A 23,045-nucleotide genomic window follows, 5' to 3' on the forward strand; every position below is an offset into this window, starting at 1 on the left:
TAGCACTGTCCCAGCTGTCACTCAGGGAAGCCTCCGCCCAGCAGCTCCACAGCCAAGCGGACTCCTTCCAGCTTCCACCCGCGACAAGGGGCTGCAGGAATGACCGACAATATCCCTCTACAACCCGTGAGGCGACCGAAAAGACACGACAGTAAACACAGAAATGGGTAAGGGCGTTATACAGCTCGGTATTATCACTGTGAAGCCATTTGTTTACGTGCTTCGCTCGTCGCATCTCCTGCTGTCACTGTAGCGGTTAAAAGTGTTTACAGGAGCGCGTCGACATTGTCTCAGAAACCAGCTAAGCAGCTTTCTGGGTAAAATATATCAGTACGGAGGGAAACATAAGGACGAGCAGCCCGTAGATGTACTAATAAATATGATGTAGCTATTCATTGTAGCTTTGAAACGGCTAATGTTAACCGGACACATCCTTGTTCCGGGGTTGCAGTAGCAAGTGCATATTAACGCCCATTGTCAATATTTGCTCGCCTGACATTAAGTTCAGGCTGTCTGCCCTGATTTAAATACATTCTGCCCCTAATTTTTACATACGGACGAAGTGATCCTCTGTAGTGTTATTTGACCACCACAAAAAGGGGCAGGCCTAAGAAATAATGATGGAGAAAGTGGAGAGACACAGTGCTGAAATGCTTCCAGCAGACTGATCAGGCTGCCATGGTGATGTCACCTCCTGTTATAAAGACCCAAGATCCTCGAACGAGCTATGATGTTGCAGAAATAAAGGCCTGCATATATACAAGGATGATGGGTGTATGATTTCTAGCTGGCAGTGTGATATATAGTGACCATTAGTGCAGCCAGTGCACTTTCTTTGCCTCCTACAGAGTGAGGCATGCCAAGGCGAGGGTTTATTTGTATAGCACACTTGAATAAGACATTTGAGGGCCTTGCATAAGTCTTTAATGATATCAAAGAAACACGTATACGTTGGATTTGGTGTAATAAAGTAAAATGATTGAGGTTTTAGTTTCATTTGCTTTCTGTCTAACATTCACACACATTCCAGTGGATGCCCAAAACATTATGCCTATCTGCTTCTTGTTGTTTATGAGCTCTGTGTTTTTGAGATTATGTTACATAAAGAGATTTTGTTGTTTTCCATTAACTAAATAATCTAGAGCCTTTAAGCAAAGGTGGATCATGACTTTCTTTGTAAAGCTCCTTAGTAATTTTTTAAATTAAAGATATCAACAAACTAGTCGGTGCTGTGTCTCAGGAGGTCGAGTGGGTCTTTATAAAAACACTGATGGAGTGGGAGAGCTCTGTATAAAGCACTTACACATTTAATTTGTATTAAAAATTCGGGATTGGGCGGATTGTTTGTTTCCCCCATTTGTGAAAAAAGGTTAAAAAATAATATGAGAAAAAAATAATTAATATAAGTCTTTCATCTCTCCATCACGCTATCTTTGAACTTTGTTCCGGCACATAGTTCATCCAGCACAACGGATAAACATGGCAGCCGACATCAGGAAAGGTCATCTCATTGCTGATAACAGTCCACATTTAGGTGTCCCATTTATTAGTGAATAAACAGCCACTCTAACGGTTGATGTAAATATAGAATTATACAGAAAGACTAAAAAGCATTAGAAAAATAATCAGTTGATATACAGTACTAACCTGTATTTTGATAACACGTACATGTAACACTCATTAACATAAGGGAGAACATTTTGAATATGTCAGCTTGGGTGTTTTAGCTACTTTTCACAGGTTAGCATAATGACTGCTCATTATATATGCCTGATACTACTCTAAACAGTTAATTAGGAAACACAGTATTGCATAACAAATACAATTTAAATTGTCTGGATGGGTGGGTTTGAATTGCCATTGCACCAAAGTCAGATTAATGGCCTGTGTTATGCTTTCCATGTTTATTCTTTCTATGTCTGCAAGTATGAGGGGGTCTACTTGGTTCCAAGTGACGTAAATATTATCACTGCAGGGTTGTTGAATTATTGCTACGGTGCTATGATGTTTTTCTTTTAATTTGTCAGGCCTGGCAGACAGGATATTGTTGGCATCTAAGACTTGAGTCATCTGCCATAAAAGTCAAATATGTTGTTTACAGTTAGGTTCAATTATTAATCGCAAAGCCACTGAGCTGTTCGTTGGATTTTACGAAATGCTTTGTTTTCTTAGTCTGAAGGGAGTGACCAGCTTTTCCAAGATAAAGTTAATATTTATTTTTCACGGCATGATCTTTCCAGACACCTTTGGTCATGGGTCTGTAGCTCAGTGCAGTGTGCGCTGTGGGATTTGGCTACAATAAGCAACACATTAACAAGAAGATGTGAGAGGAAATTCATTAGGGTTACCTCAATGCAGCTCTCTCAGGGTGTGGAGAGTGAATTCAAATACTTCCCAAATATTAATTGTCTTTTCGTCACATAATAGTCTTTGTCTTTGCATCCTTACTACAGAATCAAACACTGGAATTAAATGTGAAGTGTTACTTGTGTCTTCCATCTCCTCCTCCTCTCAGGTGCTGCCCGTGGTCGAGATGCTGTGGCATGGGTGACTTCCGTCCCCGCACCGTGTGGCTCGGCCACCCAGAAAAAAGGGAGCAGAGGTACCCCAGGAATGTCATTAACAACCAGAAGTACAACTTCTTCACCTTCCTGCCTGGGGTTAGTGCCAGTCAAAGGTCACCGCTTCACCTGCCCTTTGTTTAACCCCCCGAAGCCGTCATCCAGCTCTTTCCTCCTGGTCATGATTCACTGTCTGTTTGATCGGCACATTTTCAGAGCATCATAGGATATGTCTGTCTTAATTGATATTTTTTAAATCCTCCCTGTTGGTTGCTTGTAATGTAAGTATGCAAGGCATTGATGCTCATTTCAAATTATCCTTCTTCAGAGTATCAGGTTTGGTTTAGTTTGGCCTGCAGCTAGTAGTTATTTTTAGCATTGGTTGAAAAATGACAGTATTAATAAAAACACTAAATAGAGTAGGGTGTAATCTGGGTTCATCCACCATAACCAACTGTGAGTATTTAATGTCATGTTTTGTTAATCAACCAAAAGTCACTTTTACAGGAGTAAGCAATAAAAAAAAGCAGAAAAGAGTGAAGTGTTTGTTTTATAAAAACAGCTGACTATAAAGAAAGTGACCGAGTGATGCATCTCCAGATAAGATCAGGTCCTTATGAATGACAAGTGCTTTTTTGGTTCTTTAGTTTCCTATAAGAGTACTGTAGTCTGTCTTTATGCTTACACTAAACCTAACCCAAAACATTGGATGATACATGTGAGGATATGAGAGATGCACTGTTTGTGCGGTCTTAGCCCTGATATGCAGGACGGGCTTGGTTTGTGAATTCAATATTAATTACTTTATTCCGATTGCGTCTAAGTAGTATAAAGAGATAATTTGCCATTTTTAAACAGTACAATGTTGCATATTCGAATGAATGAGAGATGCATCATAGTTTCAGCTACCAGCTGACCAGCGCCTGCGCAGCACCAGGTCTTATACAAGCACTTTCTTGATATTGCGTGACAGATGTGACTTTGGTTGGATATTGCATGGAAGGCAGTTACCGAGCTATGTGCCTTTGATTTTTGTATTTTCCCTAACTTATTTACATATGCATTTGTTTTCCAGGCATTCAGTTGTCTTAAGATCTTATTTTTGCTTATGGAGTCAGACGTTGAAAGTAGCTCAGATTTGTTTGTAAAGCAAAAGACAAGAGCAAAGCCTTTTTGCATTGCAAATCAAGATGCTTTTTATTTACTTTGGTTCATGTGAAGAACTTCTTTTCTCTAGATCATATTTAAAACATATTTGTTGCTCATGTGCTTTCCTCTTAGAGGAAAAGTTTTTCTGGTAGTAATCTCACACGCTGATGGTAATGAAACTGAGCAAAGCTGTAGTGTGTGTGTTGAATTTTAGACTGACGCTGGCAGATGAAAAGTAGCCATATGTGTTTGCACATTGCTCCATATCTGTTGGTTCATGAAAAGATTTGTACGCCTAACTGAAAAGTGTACTTCTTTAGTAAGGGTGCGTGAGATGCTTATATGAGCTGTGAAATTATACACCTATAGATGCTGCCAGATTTGCTGCAATGCTACGTCTGTAGTTGGTTTTTTCGAATATTGTGTGTAAATGTGGACAATGTTGCAGTTAATTGTGGTGTTTTTAGTTCTAGATTAACATCTTTTAACTTTGATTTTTAATTCACTCAAAAGGATACGATTGCAGTGTCAGATCATTTTCATTCTTTATTAATTTAGCGTGTTAACATATTGCCAGTTAAACTGCTATTTTTGCCACTTTCAACTCTGTGTTGTTGCATTTTCTAAAAGGCAAGCCTTTAGCTGTCTCTACTGCATCTCCAGGCTGTTCTAGACATTCTCGGACAGAGGTAATATTCGTGTAATTACACAAACGGTCAGACATTCAATGCTTTTTAACCTGCCAGCTATGTGGAAAAGATCCAGGTGATGTCTGACTGTCCCAATTTATGGCAAAGGAAGACTACTGAAGATAATAGGCCAGCAAACTCACAGCTAGTGGTCTTCCTATGCGCTGGTATACTCAGATTGCATCGTCATCTCAACCAAGAGAGCATTTCCGTTAGAGAGAACAATGTCTTGCTGGGTGCTGCATGTCAGTAATAGTGAAAGATGAATCCAGCGTCCGTGACGTCACCTAATTGGTGGCGAGTCCACATTTTGAGGCCTTATTTTTAGTGTTTTGGATGCGCCCATTGTCGTTTTCTAAGGCTAAAAATCATCATGTTTGCAAGAGAGGGTGGAGTGCTAAGTGCTGCATTTGTAAACTGGATGAGTAAAAAGTACTGATGCAGATACCTGATGATTTATAAAAGTAGAAGACCGATAAAATACAAGGGTATCGCTCAACAAAGCTGAATCACAAACTTACTGGATAAGCTGTATGACAAAGCAGCTCATAGTGTTTGCCAGAAAATCCTGTTAAAAGTAGAAGTGAGGTTCTGCTCAGTGAATTAACTGAGATGAGGCCAAGGAGACAGCAATCAGCTATAGCTGCTTGTGTGGGCACACTTGACAATCAAAGACTCCACAGCTGGGATTTTAAGACTTAGCAGCATCCAATATGGATGTGTTATTAAAAGATTCATGCAGCACACATTTGTTATGGAGGAAAAGCTACTGGTTGAGACCATAACCAGTTTTTGTTCAAGCTTGTAAACGTACTTTGTAATGTAATTTTTAAGATGGGAAATGACTCGCTTTTGTAGCCAGCCTCAAGTGGTCATTAGAGGAACTGCAGTGAAAACAGATTTGTTTTAAATAACATATTATACTTGTTACACAAAACTAAAGATAACGGAAAGAAACTACAAAAAAAATCCTTCAGGCATACTCAAAGGCATTTTCATTGATGATCAGATGACAAATAAATTCTCTATTAAGTCACATACTGTCAAGCAGGAAAGTAGACTTTTGAGGGGGAAGGTTGTGACATTGGTGTATGGTTGAGGCAGTGAGTGAGCATTTTCCTGTTTTGTTTTGTTTTCTGGGAAATGGCAGCACATGTTATTTTTGGGTAAATTAAACCCTATTTAATATGAAAGCTGCTTTTATCTACTCCCTTATTCACAAGAGGTCCTCATACCTGAGCAGCATTTTAGCAGATTTTTACACTAGATGCCCTTCCTAATGCAGCCCCCGGGGGATTTGTGCCTCCTCTCGGGATCCAACTAGGGATTTTTTGCTTGCTAGGCAAATGTGTACTACACCATGAAGCTCCTAAACCCTACTTAAAATAATACTTGGAATTCTGTTTGTCACAGTCCTGGTTATTATTCTTTGTGGGAAAGCCAGAAACTGAAAATCGTGTATATTCAACAACAGCCTCCATATGCACATTGCTTTGCGAAACTGTGAATATTTCACTCTTGATCCTTTGCCTTTTTGTTCTCAGGTGCTGTTCAATCAGTTCAAGTACTTCTTCAACTTGTACTTTTTGCTTTTGGCCTGCTCTCAATTTGTCGAGGAGTTACGCTTAGGTGCTCTCTACACCTACTGGGTCCCTCTGGTATGTGGCATTTCACTTACTGTTAATCATTAAGGTCAATCAGCTTCATTTTCCATTATTTGTGTTCCTCTTCAATGCTTTTTTAAAATGTACTTTTGCTGAAAATTAAGGTTTAGCTATTTCTTTTCACTTCCACGGTTGCAGCACTCACATAAACTTTATTAGTTACTTTTTCACTGTGACTTGTCACTCTCCAGGGTCTTGTTTTGATCATTACCATCATGCGAGAGGCAATTGAAGAAATTAGGTGCTACCTTCGAGACAAAGAAGTGAACTCTCAGATTTACAGCAAGCTTTCAACAAGAGGTAAGAACTGAAAGCAGGTTTTACCTGCGTCGATTTCTGTGTTGCATTTTTGTTTTCTTAGCAAACATGTCTATTAACTGTAGGAGGTTGGTCCTGTTAAAACTTATTGGGGCTGGGGGAAATGGTGGGTAATTCAAAGCAGAGATGTAAAAGTGTACATAAGAGGCCTTGGTATAAAGTGCTACCAGCAATAAAAAGCATGGGACCTCTTGTGGTTTCCATCACTTTGCCTCTTTGATGTGGCAGCTTGTTTTACCCATAAACACAATGACTGGTTGCCTCCATGGTGGCAGCCCCTCTGCATATTTTGTGGTTTATAGAAACTTTATGGTGTCAGAACTCGGTGTACTGGTTGCAGTTATTTTGTCTAAGTTCCTTTAAATTGTATGTTTATGAATACACGTGCATGAGCTATTGCCATATGATCAGTCAAAACCATCTAGAACATTTCATCACTTAATGCTTTTCTGCTAAAAGCTGTGGTGTGAAGTGTTACCGAATAGGTCTTTTTTGTGTTAGCGTGTAAAATGTAAAATGCATTTGTAGAGTAAAGTTCCATGAACCCGAATGCATAGCGATATTAATGTGCTTTAATGTCTTACATATGCAAAGCTCAGAGGTCACGGCAGAGTTCAAGGGTCAGTGATCTCTTCCAAACAATTTTGCCGTTCATTCCAAGTGGAATGAAAGAAAAGGCTCAACTCCCCCAGCATTCTTTCAAATCTTCATGGAGACTTACTTTCCCAGATTCACTCAGGTGACTAGTGAGCCATGCAATTCGCCCAGAGGTCTGGGTTTTGTGAAGACATATTTGCTGAAAAAATACCACATTCTCTCACTAGCTTATAATTAGGGAAACTTTTAAGACAAAAATCTAAATGTTGGGTGGTCTAGATTCCATTTAAATTCTTAACTACATGACTCACGTAAAAGTTTCAAATAGCTTTGTGTATGTGAGACTTTAATCAACATTCAAACTTGCCAAACACTTAACTTTATGTTTTCTTCTGTATTTCAGGCACTGTGAAGGTTAAAAGCAGCGGCATTCAAGTTGGTGATCTAATAATTGTGGAAAAGGTTTGTTGAAGTTTTTTTTTCATCCACATCTGTGAATAGTTTTGCTTTTTAGACCTGTCAAGTTACCGTTTATATGACAGCTAGTAATGAGGGGGTTGTTAATCTTCTGTGCTCCGCTGGTGACTGAGGTGAAAAGAGTTAGTAAAGATTTTGTAATCTTGTGATCAATGCTGAGTGTCGGCCTGTCAGACTCGATGCGCGCGTGGCATATGTGAACATGAAATGCCTTTTAATTAGATCTGAAATACAAATTCAATTAAGCGCTTTAGTTTTATCTCGAGATTTCATTTATAGTTTCTAGTTCGATATCTGTGTGAGTTTTGGATCTGCTGTGTTGCTCCCCTCGCGGACAGACTGGAGTCCCTGAGGTCTTTGTACATGAAATGTGAGAAGCGCGTTCTGTCTTCAGTTTCCAGCGGAGGGCTTCTCTCTGAATCACTCATTAAGTGCAGTTGAGGGAAAGGTCACACATGTTGTCCTACACATTTTGCTAATATGACCGAGTGATTCCGAGTCATCTGGGTTACAATTCACAAAGTCATCGGTGGAGGTGATGGCAAAAGTTTTCAAATAAATCTCACTTTGAAAAGCCATGCGACTTGCTTTGTTAAACTGCTATTAATCACGTGAACTAAATCTAAACAGTTAGATTTTGCCAAAGCGGTCATGTGAATTTAATGTGTAATATCTTGAGTGAAATGGCCGGGTCAGGCTGAGTGTAAAAGCTGGCTTGGGTCCTTTTAGGGCCATGACAGAATGATTTGCTGAGGGGCTTAATATTTTTGACTGACTGACTGTTGGTAATGTGGCACATGAAGTGAAAAAAAGTCACAAGAGCATAAGGAGGTAGAAGGAAAGTATAGAATCAGGATGTAAGGTTCACGCCATTTTTTTTCTTTCTGCCTTTCTTTGTAGAACCAGCGTGTTCCTGCTGACATGATCTTTCTAAGGACCTCTGAAAGAAATGGTAAACATCTGCCGGTCATTCATCCATATATCCACAACAGGCCGGCTGGGGAAATGAGTTGTTTAAAAAGGCGCTGAGGTGCAGGGATTAGCCCTGAGCTGCGACAGGAAGTCCTACATTGTATAAATCGGAACCGTGACCACTACTAAGTTATCACTCAAAGTTATTGTGGCGAGTTGCCACGGCCACATAGACAAAACATTGTTTGATTTTCATCTTTGTCTCTGACTAATTTTGTCTTTCAAATGAGAAGATAATGAAAAGGAAAATCAAGGGACACAAAAAAAAATCAAATGCAAAGAACAAAAAGAAGACAAGAGGGGAAGATCCCTCATCTGAATAATCAAATATGGATTAGTGTATCATTTGTGGGAGATGACACCAAACATTGACTAAGGCGGTTTAAATTGAAATGCACAGGCTGCTGCTGTTTTATTTATAGCCTAGAAATCCAAATGTGACTAAGAAAGAAACGCTACATGCTTGTTGTTGTTGCGTCTTCCTGTTGGGGGAAGAAAAACATCAACTTTGTTTTACTGGAAATAGTGCTCGGTTATCTCCCATTCCATGTGGAGGCCATTAGGTCAATTATGAAGGGCCTAGGATAGGATTTAGAGTTTTGGGCAGGATGACTCATGCTGGCCAGTGGGGGGGAAGGGGTCTGGTAGACGCTTCCACTTCTACCCCAACAGCAATAAACTGCTCAATCCTGTTCCCAGTAGTCAGTGTTCATCTGTGACCCCATGTTAAAATAAATTCACACATAACATTAACTTAAAAAATTGATGTTTATTAGAAAAGATGAGAATATGATGAACTCGCAGTCTAGCCTTCAGTATGGTTGATAATCTGCTGTAGGCAGTGAAGTGATCAATAATGGAGCTTATGAGTTTCCTTCTTTGAAATAAAAACCTTTCTGTTGTTGCCCCCTAGAGGTGACTGTTTTCATATGGCGTCAGTAGCAGCTCTTGTCCTCTCTTTTCCAGGCTCCTGTTTCCTGCGGACTGACCAGCTTGATGGAGAGACGGACTGGAAACTACGCCTCCCAGTGGCCTGCACGCAGAGACTACCAACTGCTGGCGTGAGTTGTAAACTGTAGATGGAGGCTGGCAGTAACGATTCGACTGGAAACTGAATGTTTGCCCTGTTGTTGTTTCTCTTTTTCTTTTTTTTTTATAACAACTAATAAATACAAGAGTAATTTGAACTGAGAGAAACAAGTCTTTTATTTAGCCACTACATGCTAAGTTAAGTATGCAATCTAAACATTAAATTCATTAATAATTGTTGCATGTACAATGTTCTGCACCATGTAGGACTTGTAAAGCCTTTTCTTTTCTTCTTCAGGTAATTTTAAGTCATGTTGTCTAATCTCTCACAGGACCTTCTCCAAATCAGATCATACGTGTATGCAGAAGAGCCAAACATTGATATCCACAACTTTATCGGAACCTTTACCAGGGTAAGTGGTTGCATTGTTACGCTGAACCCTAATCTCCCTTCAGACATGTTAATCTCATCTCCAACATCTGAGTCTTTGTCACTTTTATGCTCGAGCTGTAACAGAAACCGTGCTGAACTGAGTACAGTGATATCAGTGTTGTTAAATACCCCTCAACAGAAGCATGCAGAAAGAAAGATGCTCATTGAAGTGTATTTGTGCTCTCAATTGTTGTCTTATAGAACACAATTTATTGGTTTCATCTATAAAAACTGTGAAAGTGACACTTTTAAGTTGTTGAATGTCTTATTTTAGATCAGGAGCTGTGATACAATAGTGACCTCTCCAGATTGTACCTCGCCTGTCGCCCAGTGATAGCTGGATTAGGCTCCAGTTTCAGCAATCCTGAATTTGATAAATGGTTGAATAGATATTAGATCAGACTTAAAAATGAGTTTCCTTAAAGCGTTTGAGGACCCCACTGCAACAATCACTCAGCTACATCGATAAAAAGTTGAAATCCTGCAAAACTCTTAACATATAGCACACCCCAACAAGTAAAAGAGTCCAAATTTAACTCCCTAGCGCTTGCTGTGTTATATGTTCTAAAACATTGAATGTCTTGATGCATGCTCAATCATCCAGGTAAGTAAATCTCCAAAAGTTGATTCTGTTCATCTGACGTAGCGTTTTGTGGGAGAAATGTTTCGTCACTCATCCAAGTGACTTCTTCAGTCTCAGCTGACTACTAAAACATTGAATGATAAAACCGATTAATAGGTTATCTGTGGCTCAATTAGGAGAAGCAGAGACGAGCTGGTTTCTGTCCTTAGTAATCATTCTGCATGTCTGTTGTATCAACTGTTACAGGAAGATGGAGACCCACCAGTTAATGAAAGCCTCAGCATTGAAAACACCCTGTGGGCGAGCACTGTTATTGCCTCTGGTAAATATCTGACTGGTGGTACATCTATAAAGCTGTTAATATCCAAGTAACCAGGACCTGCGTGTTCACTAAAGCACTGATCCTTCATAGCTGTTGATTTGATGGTGTATCTAATCAAATCTACACTCTGGAAAAAAGCCCAATGAGGTAGCCCTTTCTAAAAAAGCAGAGGCACCGCTAACTATAATTGTAAAGAAAGTGTGCTTCGTCTGTGGGAGAGTGAATCCACTTTAACCGGCACAAGCATGTGTTGTTCATTAAGCAATTAGAAATCTGCGTCCTCCATTCAAAATGTCATTCTTCATTTGGAAAAATCTATTCATGTCAAGATTATAAGTCTGGAAAACGTCTTCCTGACATGCTGTGTTTTATGTTGTACCTTTACTATATTGCCCTGAGGCCGTTTTTTTTGGTCTTTTTTTTGTCTCTGCCTCACTTACTCCAGGCACAGTGGTGGGGGTCGTGATTTACACAGGCAAGGAGCTGCGCAGTGTCATGAACACCTCCAACCCTAGGCACAAGGTACAGTAGTGTAAGCCAGAGCTGGAAGACAGAAGTCTGATCATTTAATTGCATGAAGGTGTTTTTCCTAGTATGTGTTTTTTTATACAGTATATGTGTGATTGGATTTAACTTAATTATTCAGATAAATTAATTTGTTGCTTCACTTATTTACATTTGCATTTTGTCAGTACACAGATCTTTTATATTTACAGTAAGTAGATGCTTTATGTTTGCTTCTCTTATAGGTTGGTTTGTTTGACCTAGAGGTGAACTGTTTGACTAAAATCCTGTTTGGAGCCCTGGTTGTGGTGTCACTGGTCATGGTGGCCCTCCAGCACTTCGCCGGCCGTTGGTACCTGCAAATCTTTCGCTTCCTGCTGCTCTTCTCCCACATTGTGCCCATTAGGTCCGACTTAACGCTCTTTTTTTAATGGCATCTGCAGTGCTATGTTATATTTACATGTGAGGAATGAAAAATTGCGTGCTTCCTTGTTTTATCTGATGCAGTTTGCGTGTAAATCTGGATATGGGAAAGATGGTTTTCAGTTGGATGATTAAGAAAGACTCAAAGATCCCTGGGACAGTGGTGAGGGCAAGCACCATACCTGAACAGCTCGGACGGATCTCCTACCTGCTGACTGACAAAACGGGTAACCTAGCATACTGTTTTTTGTTGACCTAGTTGAGCAGTAACACGAGAGGATAAAGTGGTGAGGATTTTCCTAGGAGGTATTCTGTAAGACAGAGTTTAGCTGTTTCCTACCCTGCAGCGTTGCTATGCGGTGGGTTTCTTGCTCCCTGAGACTTACAGGACCTTTAAATCATAAAAAATCAAAGTCTCTCATCTATACACACCTTTAGAGCATAACACCTCCACCAGTGAACCTCCACAGGCAGGAGGTGTTACTCGTCAGATTTACAGCCCTCATGCCTAATAAAATGATCGGCCATTTCCACATCCAGAGAGCGATAAGGCCAGCGGGGTCTTCAGGTCACACTAATGTATGTGTAAGTCCCCTGAAGTCTTTTTGATATACTGGCAGAAATGCTTTTAAAGTAAGTGTGAGGATACGGAGGTTGTGTGTAGTGTCAAATGCTTCTGGCATTTTTCTGGTCACCATATGTGGCTGTTACAGGTGACTGATTGTTGTTTGTTAGTTAGATAATTGAATCTCTACAATAGGGTCATAATTTGTGCTGTCAAGCGTGATAACTTTTACTGTTTAAATGTCTGTAATGTAACTTTCAACAGGAACTCTTACCCAAAATGAAATGGTGTTCAGACGGCTCCATCTTGGAACTGTGGCATATGGGATGGACTCAATGGATGAAGTACAGAGCCATGTGTTCAGTGCCTACACGCAGGTGAAAGGTGTTATGTGTATCTTAAGAAGAAAAAGTGACTAAATTGAGCAAACTGTGTCCCAGTATTCAGAAGAAGAGATTCAAATTTAAAAAGCTCTTGAAAGGATTAAAAAAGCAATTTTTTTTTTACAAAATGTATTAGTTTGTGATTATTGTTCAGCTGAATGCTTCCTGACCTCAAATGACATTCTTTATCCCTCTTGACACCAGAGGTTAGTAGAGCAGGAAACAGGATTAGCCCACAAGCGAAGCACTGACCGGACTCCTTTAATGACACCATCATTAACCCTGAGAACATGCAGCCTTCTAAAAATAGCAAATTCACAATGCAGAAGCAAATAGTTCATATTTACTCTACACATCTGGTTATGTTTACAGGCTGCTAACATAGCAATAATGGAAACTGTTGAAATGAAGAAGCTAGTTCCTCAGTCTGTGAAACATTTCAAGTGTTAATGCAGCTTCCTCACAAACTCTCAGTCACTAGTGGCCCATGGTTTTTTGATCTTTTTTTTTTAAGTTGACAGTACTGATAATTAGCTCTGTTGGCTAGAATACTTCCCCTCTCTTGACAGCTGGCAACAGTGAAAGACTCACATAAAAGAAGTCTGTTAAAACGTTTATATTCTTTGTTCTTCTTGCACTAACAGTACCTTCTCTAATTCTCTTCAGCCCACCCATGACCTTCCAGCCTCCAGGGCTCCAGCAGCCACTAAGGTTCGAAAAACCATCAGCAGTAGAGTTCACGAGGCTGTGAAGGCCATCGCCCTGGTGCACAACGTAACACCCGTGTACGAGTCCAACGGCGTGACGGACCAGGCCGAGGCCGAGCAGCACTACGAAGACACTTGCAGAGTCTACCAGGCATCCAGCCCAGATGAGGTATCCAGTCCAAGAAAATGCTGTTTTATAAAAACCTATAAGGCATATAATGATATGCACATTATTATTGTGTAAAACAGGGGTGTCCAACTCCAGGCCTCGAGGGCCGGTGTACTGCAGGTTTTAGATCTCACCCTGGGTCAACACACCTGAATCAAACGATTAGTTCATTACTAAGCCTCTGGAGAACTTCAAGACATGTTGAGGAGGTAATTTAGCCATTTGAATCAGCTGTGTTGGATCAAGGACACATGTAAAACCTGCAGGACACCTCACTTTGATCCGTACACAAATGATGACTCTAAAAGACTGTTTTCATATCAACGTGCTGAAGTTGAAAGTGTGATTAGACCTTTATTATTCATTCATCAGATGATATATGTTAATATATAAAGCTGAACTCTTATTTTTTGATGTTTCAGTTTGAAATGTTTAAAATGTAGTTACTCTACCCAAACCTAAGACCAAGAGCAAAACAGGGAAGCAGATTTCTAAGCATATAAGATGCGTAGGTTTGTGTTTTTGGTCAAGGCCATTACAAGAGTGTCTGTATTTCTTGAATAGGGAGAGTCTCACAGAAATGCAGTCCACACTGATGTCCTTGATCAGTATGACTTCTTTTGAACGTCAGGAAAAAGGCTGCGGACTTCGACTCGATCCATTTCCTGCCATGTAAATACGGATTTCCTTAATGTGCTCCTCAGCCCATTGCACTTAGCCCCCTCTGAGTTTCCTTTTTTTTTTTTTTTTTTTTTTTTTTGCATTTTAATAGCACCCAATACACTATGTGGTGGTCACCAGAAAAGAAAAAAGAAAAAAGTCTGGCATCGGTGGTTTGCGTTGTTGGTAGGAAATGGAGCCGTTTTATTGTTTTAGGTCACAATGGATAAAACAGTTGGCTTTGAGTTGCTGAGACCTGAAAGTTGCATTCAGTCAGTTTGATACAATCGAGGCAGATTCAGTTTGCTTTGCAACAGCTTTCAGGAAGTCTTATTTATAGATCTGGTTTTGTGTGTGAGCACATTAGATGCAATGTCAGTGACTGTTAAATGTATGGTTTCTACTACTGTAATGTAAACTGACAGTTTGCCACCATCCGCATGCAGATGAAAGTAGTTTTTTTTTTCTTTTTTTTTTTTTGTTCAACATTTATTAAAATTTTAATAAATGTTCGTTTGTATGGTTTGGTTCAACGAGGAGTGAAATCTGAATCACTTTGCTTTCTGGCTCATAAAGAACATGTCAGCCATGTGGTGTTTGTGAGTCAAGCCATCTGGGTCAAGCATTATTCAGTCCAGTTACAAATGGGCCGCTAACTCAGATGCTTCTGTTATAAGGTAGTGCTGTTGTGGCAGACACCCGATCCCAAAATTCCTCCACAGTGACTATTTCTAGACTCTGACTAAGCATAATCTTCATACTTCCCAACCTGTATGACAAACACTTCAGTAGTCAGAGCTTTGATGACGCTAAAGCGTTTCTGGTCAGACATTTTTAGGCTATGTGGTGCATATTTCCAAAATAAGTAATTTTGGTATCCCAGAATCTGTGATTTTAAAGTTGTTGTAGGAGCAGAGCAGTCTCCCTTATTGTCTCTTATCTGCATCTGTTTGGCTTCTCTGCTGTTCGTCCTGGCAGAAGATGGATGATGAATTGGGAATGTGATCTGGTTTCTAGTCTGGAAGTTATTGGGCAATGCCATCTCCCCTCATTCTCTCTCCCCACACACACACACACACACCACCCCCGCACACATGCTTCTATTGTATTAATGGATGTCGTCTGTTGTGTCCTTCAGAAAGGAACAAGCAGAAACTATATTTTCAGTTAAGAAATGGACATCTTCCCAGTTTTTCAATCAATAGTCTTAAGTGCTGAAAATGCTTGAGCTATTGATGTTCTCTGACAGTCTACTTCAAAGTGGCCTTCGCTGTTTTCTGTGTAATTCAAGTAATGGAACATCATATTGACAATGCTTTTGCCATGAAAATAATAAAATGACCCAGGCAGAGGTCACTTTCTCTTAATGGGTTCTTGAATGATGATAATATTTTATTTGGTAGAAATATGTGTTATTAGCTAAAAGCTACATATTTTGCCTTCTTATTGTGCTCTATATATATTTAGTGTCAGTTGTGCATTTTAATGACCGCTCACTAAAGCTTTTACACTGTGCTTTTGATAGGTGTCGCTGGTGCAGTGGACTGAGAGCGTCGGCCTTACACTTGTAGGAAGAGACCAGTCATCCATGCAGCTGCGGACCCCTACTGGCCAAATACTGAACTTCACAATCCTTCAGATATTTCCCTTCACTTATGAGAGCAAAAGGATGGGAATTATAGTCAGAGTGAGTGCCAAAATTAATATTATTACTAGTTGTTAGTGTTAGTAGTGGCTGCTGTCCATCTTGCTCAATATATTTTGATACAAAGGAAATGTACTGATTTCCTCACATCTCTATTGCTTAGAAATTACTTTCAATTACAGTCAATGTAGGTCAGTGGTTGTTGCTATGATGTTGATTCTTGCTTGGTGCTGACTTTAACAAGGAAAACAAACGAAAAACAGATTTGTGCTAAAGTGTATAATCTGAGAAAAACCTCACCTTGTGACCTCTGACTAAGTCGGATGACTAACTTTATTATTGCTGGCTGGGATATTGCTCAGGAAGCCAGGGATTTTTAAAGTTGACTTCCTCCTGATAATATTTTCAAACACTTTTAAACTCTCTTGTGGATACCAAAATAAGTTATGAATTTCTAGGCAACACTAAATAATAGAATGGCGCACGTGCACTTTGGCTTGTGCACGCTGAGTAGAAATCCCCCTGCGAGAAGCACGGCTGGGTAATCATTGTACCAAATATTAAATACAATTTTATGTACCGTTTGCACATGATAAAGCACAAATCAATGTTTTTCTAGGATGAATCAACAGGAGAGATCACTTTCTACATGAAAGGTGCCGATGTGGTGATGTCAGGCATCGTCCAGTATAACGACTGGCTGGAGGAGGAGGTATGTTTCTATGTTTCCCACGAGTCATGCCGCATACCTGATGACACTGATTTTATTCCTGTTAATAGTAAATCACAAACTTTTAGATCACATGCAGATGTTGTCTGTGTTTTCTAGTGTGGGAACATGGCGAGGGAAGGTCTGAGAGTCCTCGTGGTTTCCAAAAAGTCGCTGACAGAGGAGCAGTATCAGGATTTTGAGGTAACAGCCCTCCATGAAATTGACCTACAGCAATCTAAGACAGAGCTCAGAGTTGGGTTTCAGATTCAAGTATGAGAAGATGGGGCTGTTGAAGTGTGCTTAGGTTTACGAGCGTTGTTATACATGCATTGTTTGGTCCCTGTCTAGTAAAGCCATTACAGTTTCAACAGTGTGATAGTAAAACATGCTCAAGTTACATTAAGCATCTGTCGACTGACAAGCATTACACATGATATTGATATTTGGAGGAGACATGTTCAGCATTTCTAAATGTCAAAGTGTGTCCTTGGGTAATTAGACTAACCTCTGACCCCCCCTTCAGTATTTCTACCCCACTGTTCCTCACATACACCAGGCCCCCCTCATTGTTTGAGCAGGGCATGGCTGTCTTCCCTGCAGTTGTTAGCCCCAGGCCTATTACTGAAGTGTATAATTGAGTGAGCAGAGCTGGTGGGCAGCAGTGAGTCACCAACTGAGTCACACACAGAGTTTATGTTTCTGTATGAGTCACACTCAGATTGTTTTTGCTTTATCTCACTCACAAATTGCCCTCGAGCTGAAATGCTAAAGATGGGCGTTAACTGATTGATTATGTCTGTCCTGTATGCTGTAAGTACAGTGTGCTGTATGTATAGCTATTTTGTTTAACAAAGCTATATTTATAGCTTTCAGGGCTGCTTGACAGTTTACATTTATACACAGATTTTTGTATTTTGCTATTTTTGTATTTAAAGTATCAGTGCATTTAGGATGGTATATAGTAGGTAGACTGCAAATTTGGCCTTATGTATGCACAATGCATGACATATTCCTAGCTCATTTTATTCCTTATTTGTTTTTCTTGACTCTCCTGGCTGACAGCCACATTCCTGTTTTCTTCTTTTATTCCTGGCTGTTTCACTTCTTGCAGTAATTTCACAGTATTTAAACTTTCTTATCCTCCCACTACGACTCTCCAGGCACGGTACGTGCAGGCCAAGCTCAGCGTCCATGACCGCTCTCTGAAGGTGGCCACAGTGATTGAGAGTCTTGAGATGGAGATGGAGTTGTTGTGTCTGACTGGGGTGGAGGATCAGCTCCAGACTGATGTCAGGCCCACTCTGGAGATCCTCCGCAATGCAGGCATCAAGGTCTGTGGGGTGGGGTGGGGTGGAGTGGGTAAATGGCCTTACAGTGCACAGTAGCAACAAACTAAGAAGACAAGCACATATGTTTTTCATATTGGCTGTATGTATCTCAATACAGCCTTCATTTTTTCCATCCCTTAAACTTTAAAACTGACACTTTAGTTATTTTAGATGTTCAATTCAGGCGACGTCCACACTAGCCCGGATAGATTTGAAAATGGCGTTTTCGTGAAAACGTTCCGTGTCCACACTATCATTTTCAGTCGTTTTCACAGAGTTGTGCGTCCACATTGAAACGGCCAAAAACGCTTACGTTCCAGTACTGTGCTTGCGTGAAACGCACGACGATTCGACCTAACTCATTTCTGTCAGCCGTTTATTTACTTTCTGGCTCTTTGAAACGTCTTTTGAAACGCAAAATATTGAGGAAAAGCACCGAGTTTTTTAAATGGACTAACAATGAGGTGGAGTTGTTGCTGCGAGTAACACAAAAACAGCGTTTTCAAATGTATCCGCTTTGGAGAGCGTTTTCAAAACGCTGTCTCAGTGTGGACGGAAGGCTAAAACGGAGAGGAAAGATTCGTTTTCAAACGAAAACGTATTAGTGTGGACACAGCGTCAGTCTTTGAAAAGGATGCTCTTTCCCAGTATGCTCTTCATAGGTGCTAAAGCACAAGCGTAGCTCATATGTTTCACACCAAAAGCTAAACAAGAGGCACTTAAACTAAACTTCAGAAAAAGTAACAAATCTCAGTTTCTCCGGTTTATTGTGACCATGGCAACAAATATGATAACGATTCAACTTACAGTCTTAAGTCTTTACTCTAAGCCCGTTTTCATCCTCTGCTTTAGTACAGCAGACAGAAATAGAGTCAAATTTCTTTGGGTCATGGCATTTAAAAATTTTTAAAAATCAGCGGCTATGTAGTTTTCCAAAACTCTTGACAAACTACTGAACATGGAGTCAGTTTCTTCTTTAAAAAGTCATCCAATAAAAAAATAAATGTGTGTGTTTTATAAACAAACCACACGAACAGAACATTGCTTTTTAAAAGTTACCACTCATGTAATTTGTTAAAATGAAATTCAGCTGTGTTTGGGTGGAGTCAGAAATGTCAAGATCTGAGGATAAAATCCCCCCAAACCTTTTTTGTGATATTGATGAATCAGCCATGTCAATTCTCTTATATGCAAGATCCAAAATACTAATGAGAAAGAATTTGGATGCTGTGATACCAGTCTGTGTGATGACTTGTGTTATTTTTGTTTGAAGCACAAGATCTAAACTAACACTGTTTTTATTGGTAAAATTGCTCCACAGGCTTTGTCTTAAAAGCCCGTGGAGCAATCTTTACAGGCTTTTATTATCAAGATGATTCTCAAAGTCTTATATCTGGGTTTAAAGACACTGGAGTGGGATTTCTGTCTCTGTTTCCTGTGTAGGTTTGGATGCTGACCGGAGACAAGCTTGAAACGGCCACGTGCACTGCTAAGAACGCCCATCTGATCACCCGCAACCAGGACATTCATATCTTCAGACCAGTAAGTCCAGGAAACAGACCCGTCTTTCTCTTGTGCACATATCTAGTGGGTAATAGTTGATTTTACTCCAGGGCTGATGTCAGTTCAAAGCTGCCCTGACAGTTTCTTGAATCTGTCAACCCACGGGCATCCAGGCTCTGTGACCAAGGCCCATTAGCTAGTGGTCATACAGTCCAACACAACTACGCATGCAGGCCGAGCCAGCATCCACAGCTGAATAAATCACCTCCCACCAGTGAAAGCATCCAAGCCACTGTCAAAGAGAACAAACAGCCCTTCGCTCAAACAGAGGAGAAACCAGCTGAACCACTCCCAGAGGGAACATGCAGAGGGCTCACTTCCTAATTTGTTTTGCAGGTTTCAGGCACTGTAGCTGCTTTGATAGTCCCCTTCTGCCTTAACCTCTGGATCCATGCCAGAGCAGAAGGAGCGTCTGCCATATAGGAAGGTTAGAACTTGCGTACAACTGTGGTTACTGGAAGAGAATAACAATGGTTGGCAGTGCTTAAAAACCTCTGTCACCGGGGGACGGGGGTGTGCTGACTGGGCCTGCTACACACACATCTGGATTAGTTTCCTGGTGGCCACCAATGGCCTGAACTGGACTGACGTATGAATTGTCAGTGGTTGAAGGATATTCATTCCAGAGCATAGCTTTTGTTGACAGATTAACACCATGCCTTGTCAGTGCTGAATTTTTGGAGAATTTGAGTCTATATTTGAACCTGACACAACTGTTAAGAAATTCTGTTTATTTTTTCAATTTTTTTTATGCAGGATATTATCCCGTTTCCCCTTTCCATTTTTCTTTTAACACACCCTTTTAATATTTGCATTGTAATACATCAACAATACACTACAGGCTAGTTGTGTGCAAATGTAAGGACAAACCCTGAATAATTTGCATATGCATAATTTTCATTTTAACCTCCTCTGTGGTAAGTTTAAAAACATTTTTACAATAGGGTGAAATTACCTTATGCCTTTTTTGTGTCAACACATGCCTCTTTAAGACACAGTGCTCAGCTAAAAGGTCAATAATTTTACTTTTTAATTTAATCTGAATGATCTTATGTTCTTTCAGTTCAGTCATTTACAGTCTAGTTTTTGTGATATTAAAATCTTCTAATATTTCTAATATTTTCTAATATTACAATTTTAAGGTTTTTTGTACCAGCCTTGCCTGCATCTGTGGACTCAGTTACTTCCTTTTCAGGTCGTGTGTCACTCCCATTCTCATAAATGCAATAGCTTTTGATACCTTTGGTGGAATTTAATGAAATATACTCACTTGGACTCAGAGAAAAACTACTTATATTTTCATGGGAAAAGGTCAAAGTCGCTTTGACGTAATGTTCTGAGTAATTACATGTGGCAAAAACATGTAACTGTACTTGAGGTACAAGATCAAAATTGGCCTAAACTCAAGAATTCACAATCTATTTATGGTAAAATTTTATGCACTTGTCTAACAGTTGCATTTTCAGTCTGTGCGGTGTCTTTTAGTTGATTATTTGGCTGAACCTCCTATGTCTTTGTGCTCTTCTCATCTGCTTTGTGCTGCACATTTTGTATCCAAATGCTCACTTTCACTGTGACATCATCTTGTTCTGCAAGAAAAAGAAATCGTGCAGTTATTCACCAGTATAGCAATATTTCACATGTGGTCAGATGCTCAATTTGTGTCACCAGTATTTGATTCTGACCTCTCAATTAATAATCGTAACTAAAGATATTTTGTAAGGATGGACAGGCGTGGATATAAAGTGGAACTTGACGGTTGGAAACAGTAAGGCTTTAAACTGAGTGAAGTTTCAGGCTCATCCTGCTCTTTACTTCTATTCCCTACATCAACCTGATATCCGCCTGTAGGCTCCACAGAAACATTTAATTGTCACTCCAATTTTATTTCAAACACAAGTAGAGATAGGAACCTATATGCCGAATTATACTTGCTATTCAGTAGCTACATGGTGCTGTTTAATAAATTAAACATTTGCATTTATATAGCGCTTTTCAAGGCGCTTTACAATTCCACTACAATTCCACTATTCATTCACTCTCACATTCATACACTCAAGCTACAGTTGTAGCCACAGCTGCCCTGGGGCAGACTGACAGAAGCGAGGCTGCCATATCGCGCCATCGGCCCCTCTGGCCATCACCAGTAGGCGGTAGGTGAAGTGTCTTGCCCAGGGACACAACGACCAGGACAGAGAGCCCAGGGATCGAACCGGTTACAGATGCGCTTCCCAACCCCCTGAGCCACGGTCGCCCCCTCAGTCACACAACTCACACTCGTGAGTTGTGTGACTGAATTCTAGTGTATTTAGCTAGTTGAATGTCAGCTAGGTGTTTGGTTGCTCTAACATTTGTCATTGCTGCAGTTTGAGAGAGACAAGCTTCCCTTCTTCTGTCTGATAACAGAGAGACAAACATGCAAAGCCTGGCAGATTTTCCCCTGTGATAATTCTACATTAGAGTGTTTTGTTGGGGCATACAAGTGCATTTAACAATGTGGTTGCTATTGGTATAGGTGACAACACGAGGGGAAGCCCACCTGGAGCTCAACGCTTTCAGGAGAAAGCATGACTGCGCTCTGGTGATATCGGGGGACTCGCTTGAGGTAAGTGTGCCACTCAGACTGTCTAACCCACATCCCATTAACTTATATCTCCTTATGAAACTTTGACATATATTCTGCATGAAGCGTGCACAATATATCACTCTGGAAGTGGTGTCTGTGGTTAGAGTCACTATCTCAACCACAATAGGAGCTAAACTGTAAGTTGAGTGGAGGTATTCGAGCGCCACAGCTGAAAGCAGTTAAATGTGGGTGCCTGAGTGTTTTATCTGTCCATTATGCTGGTTTTCTTGCAGGTTTGTCTGAAGTATTATGAATATGAGTTCATGGAGCTTGCGTGCCAGTGTCCCGCTGTGGTTTGCTGCCGATGCACCCCCACTCAGAAGGCTCAGATAGTCCGACTGTTGCAAGAGCGCACAGGCAAACTCACCTGTGCAGTAGGTGAGTGGAAAATTTAAACTGGGCCAGCATGTTTTTCATTTGTTTAAAGTTCTTCCTTGCACTGTTTTTTTGCTGTTGTTGTTTGTTTGTTTGTTTTAGTTTTAATATGTGTTTCCAACTTTATAATGTTGTTATGCTATTATAATAATGAATAATAATGAAAAAAGCTATATTTCTCTCTATATATAAATCTACATCTCTCTCTCTCTCTCTCTCTATCTATCTATCTATCTATCTATCTATCTGTCTATCTGTCTGTCTGTCTGTCTGTACATACATACATACATACATACATATTAATTACATACACACATTAGGGGTGCAATAATACTCGTATCGATATTGAACCGTTCGATATAGTGCTTTCGGTACGCATATGTATCGAACAATACAGTTTCTTTTATTTATTTTATCAACTTTTCTTCTGACGATGCTGTCTGTGTTGAGAGCTCAGTGGATCTGCGTTCGACTACTCCGCCTAGGCTGCACTGTTGAGTGCAGATCCAATGAGCGCAGTGCAAGCTAGCAAGACAGAAGCTAAGCTCGTTGCAACATGGCAACTGCCTCAACGCTACCCAAAATTGAACC

At 40.2% G+C, this 23,045-nt stretch overlaps 1 protein-coding gene across 1 annotated transcript in view; it reads left to right on the top strand.

The window, feature by feature from the left end:
• Positions 1-23,045, top strand: part of atp9a (ATPase phospholipid transporting 9A) — a 35,167-nt gene continuing 12,122 nt past the window's right edge. The window contains exons 1-21 of the mRNA XM_004560316.3: positions 1-167; positions 2,516-2,660; positions 5,944-6,057; positions 6,255-6,363; positions 7,382-7,440; positions 8,356-8,407; positions 9,394-9,488; positions 9,789-9,869; positions 10,719-10,794; positions 11,240-11,316; positions 11,544-11,704; positions 11,806-11,948; positions 12,551-12,663; positions 13,336-13,545; positions 15,731-15,892; positions 16,470-16,562; positions 16,680-16,763; positions 17,723-17,893; positions 19,334-19,432; positions 21,969-22,058; positions 22,313-22,457. Of these exons, the coding sequence (XP_004560373.1) occupies positions 100-167; positions 2,516-2,660; positions 5,944-6,057; positions 6,255-6,363; positions 7,382-7,440; positions 8,356-8,407; positions 9,394-9,488; positions 9,789-9,869; positions 10,719-10,794; positions 11,240-11,316; positions 11,544-11,704; positions 11,806-11,948; positions 12,551-12,663; positions 13,336-13,545; positions 15,731-15,892; positions 16,470-16,562; positions 16,680-16,763; positions 17,723-17,893; positions 19,334-19,432; positions 21,969-22,058; positions 22,313-22,457 (2,347 nt within the window). The 5' untranslated portion in view covers positions 1-99. The remainder of the gene's footprint in view (positions 168-2,515; positions 2,661-5,943; positions 6,058-6,254; positions 6,364-7,381; positions 7,441-8,355; positions 8,408-9,393; positions 9,489-9,788; positions 9,870-10,718; positions 10,795-11,239; positions 11,317-11,543; positions 11,705-11,805; positions 11,949-12,550; positions 12,664-13,335; positions 13,546-15,730; positions 15,893-16,469; positions 16,563-16,679; positions 16,764-17,722; positions 17,894-19,333; positions 19,433-21,968; positions 22,059-22,312; positions 22,458-23,045) is intronic.

This window comes from Maylandia zebra, linkage group LG20, assembly GCF_041146795.1.
Source record: "Maylandia zebra isolate NMK-2024a linkage group LG20, Mzebra_GT3a, whole genome shotgun sequence".
NCBI lineage: Eukaryota > Metazoa > Chordata > Actinopteri > Cichliformes > Cichlidae > Maylandia > Maylandia zebra.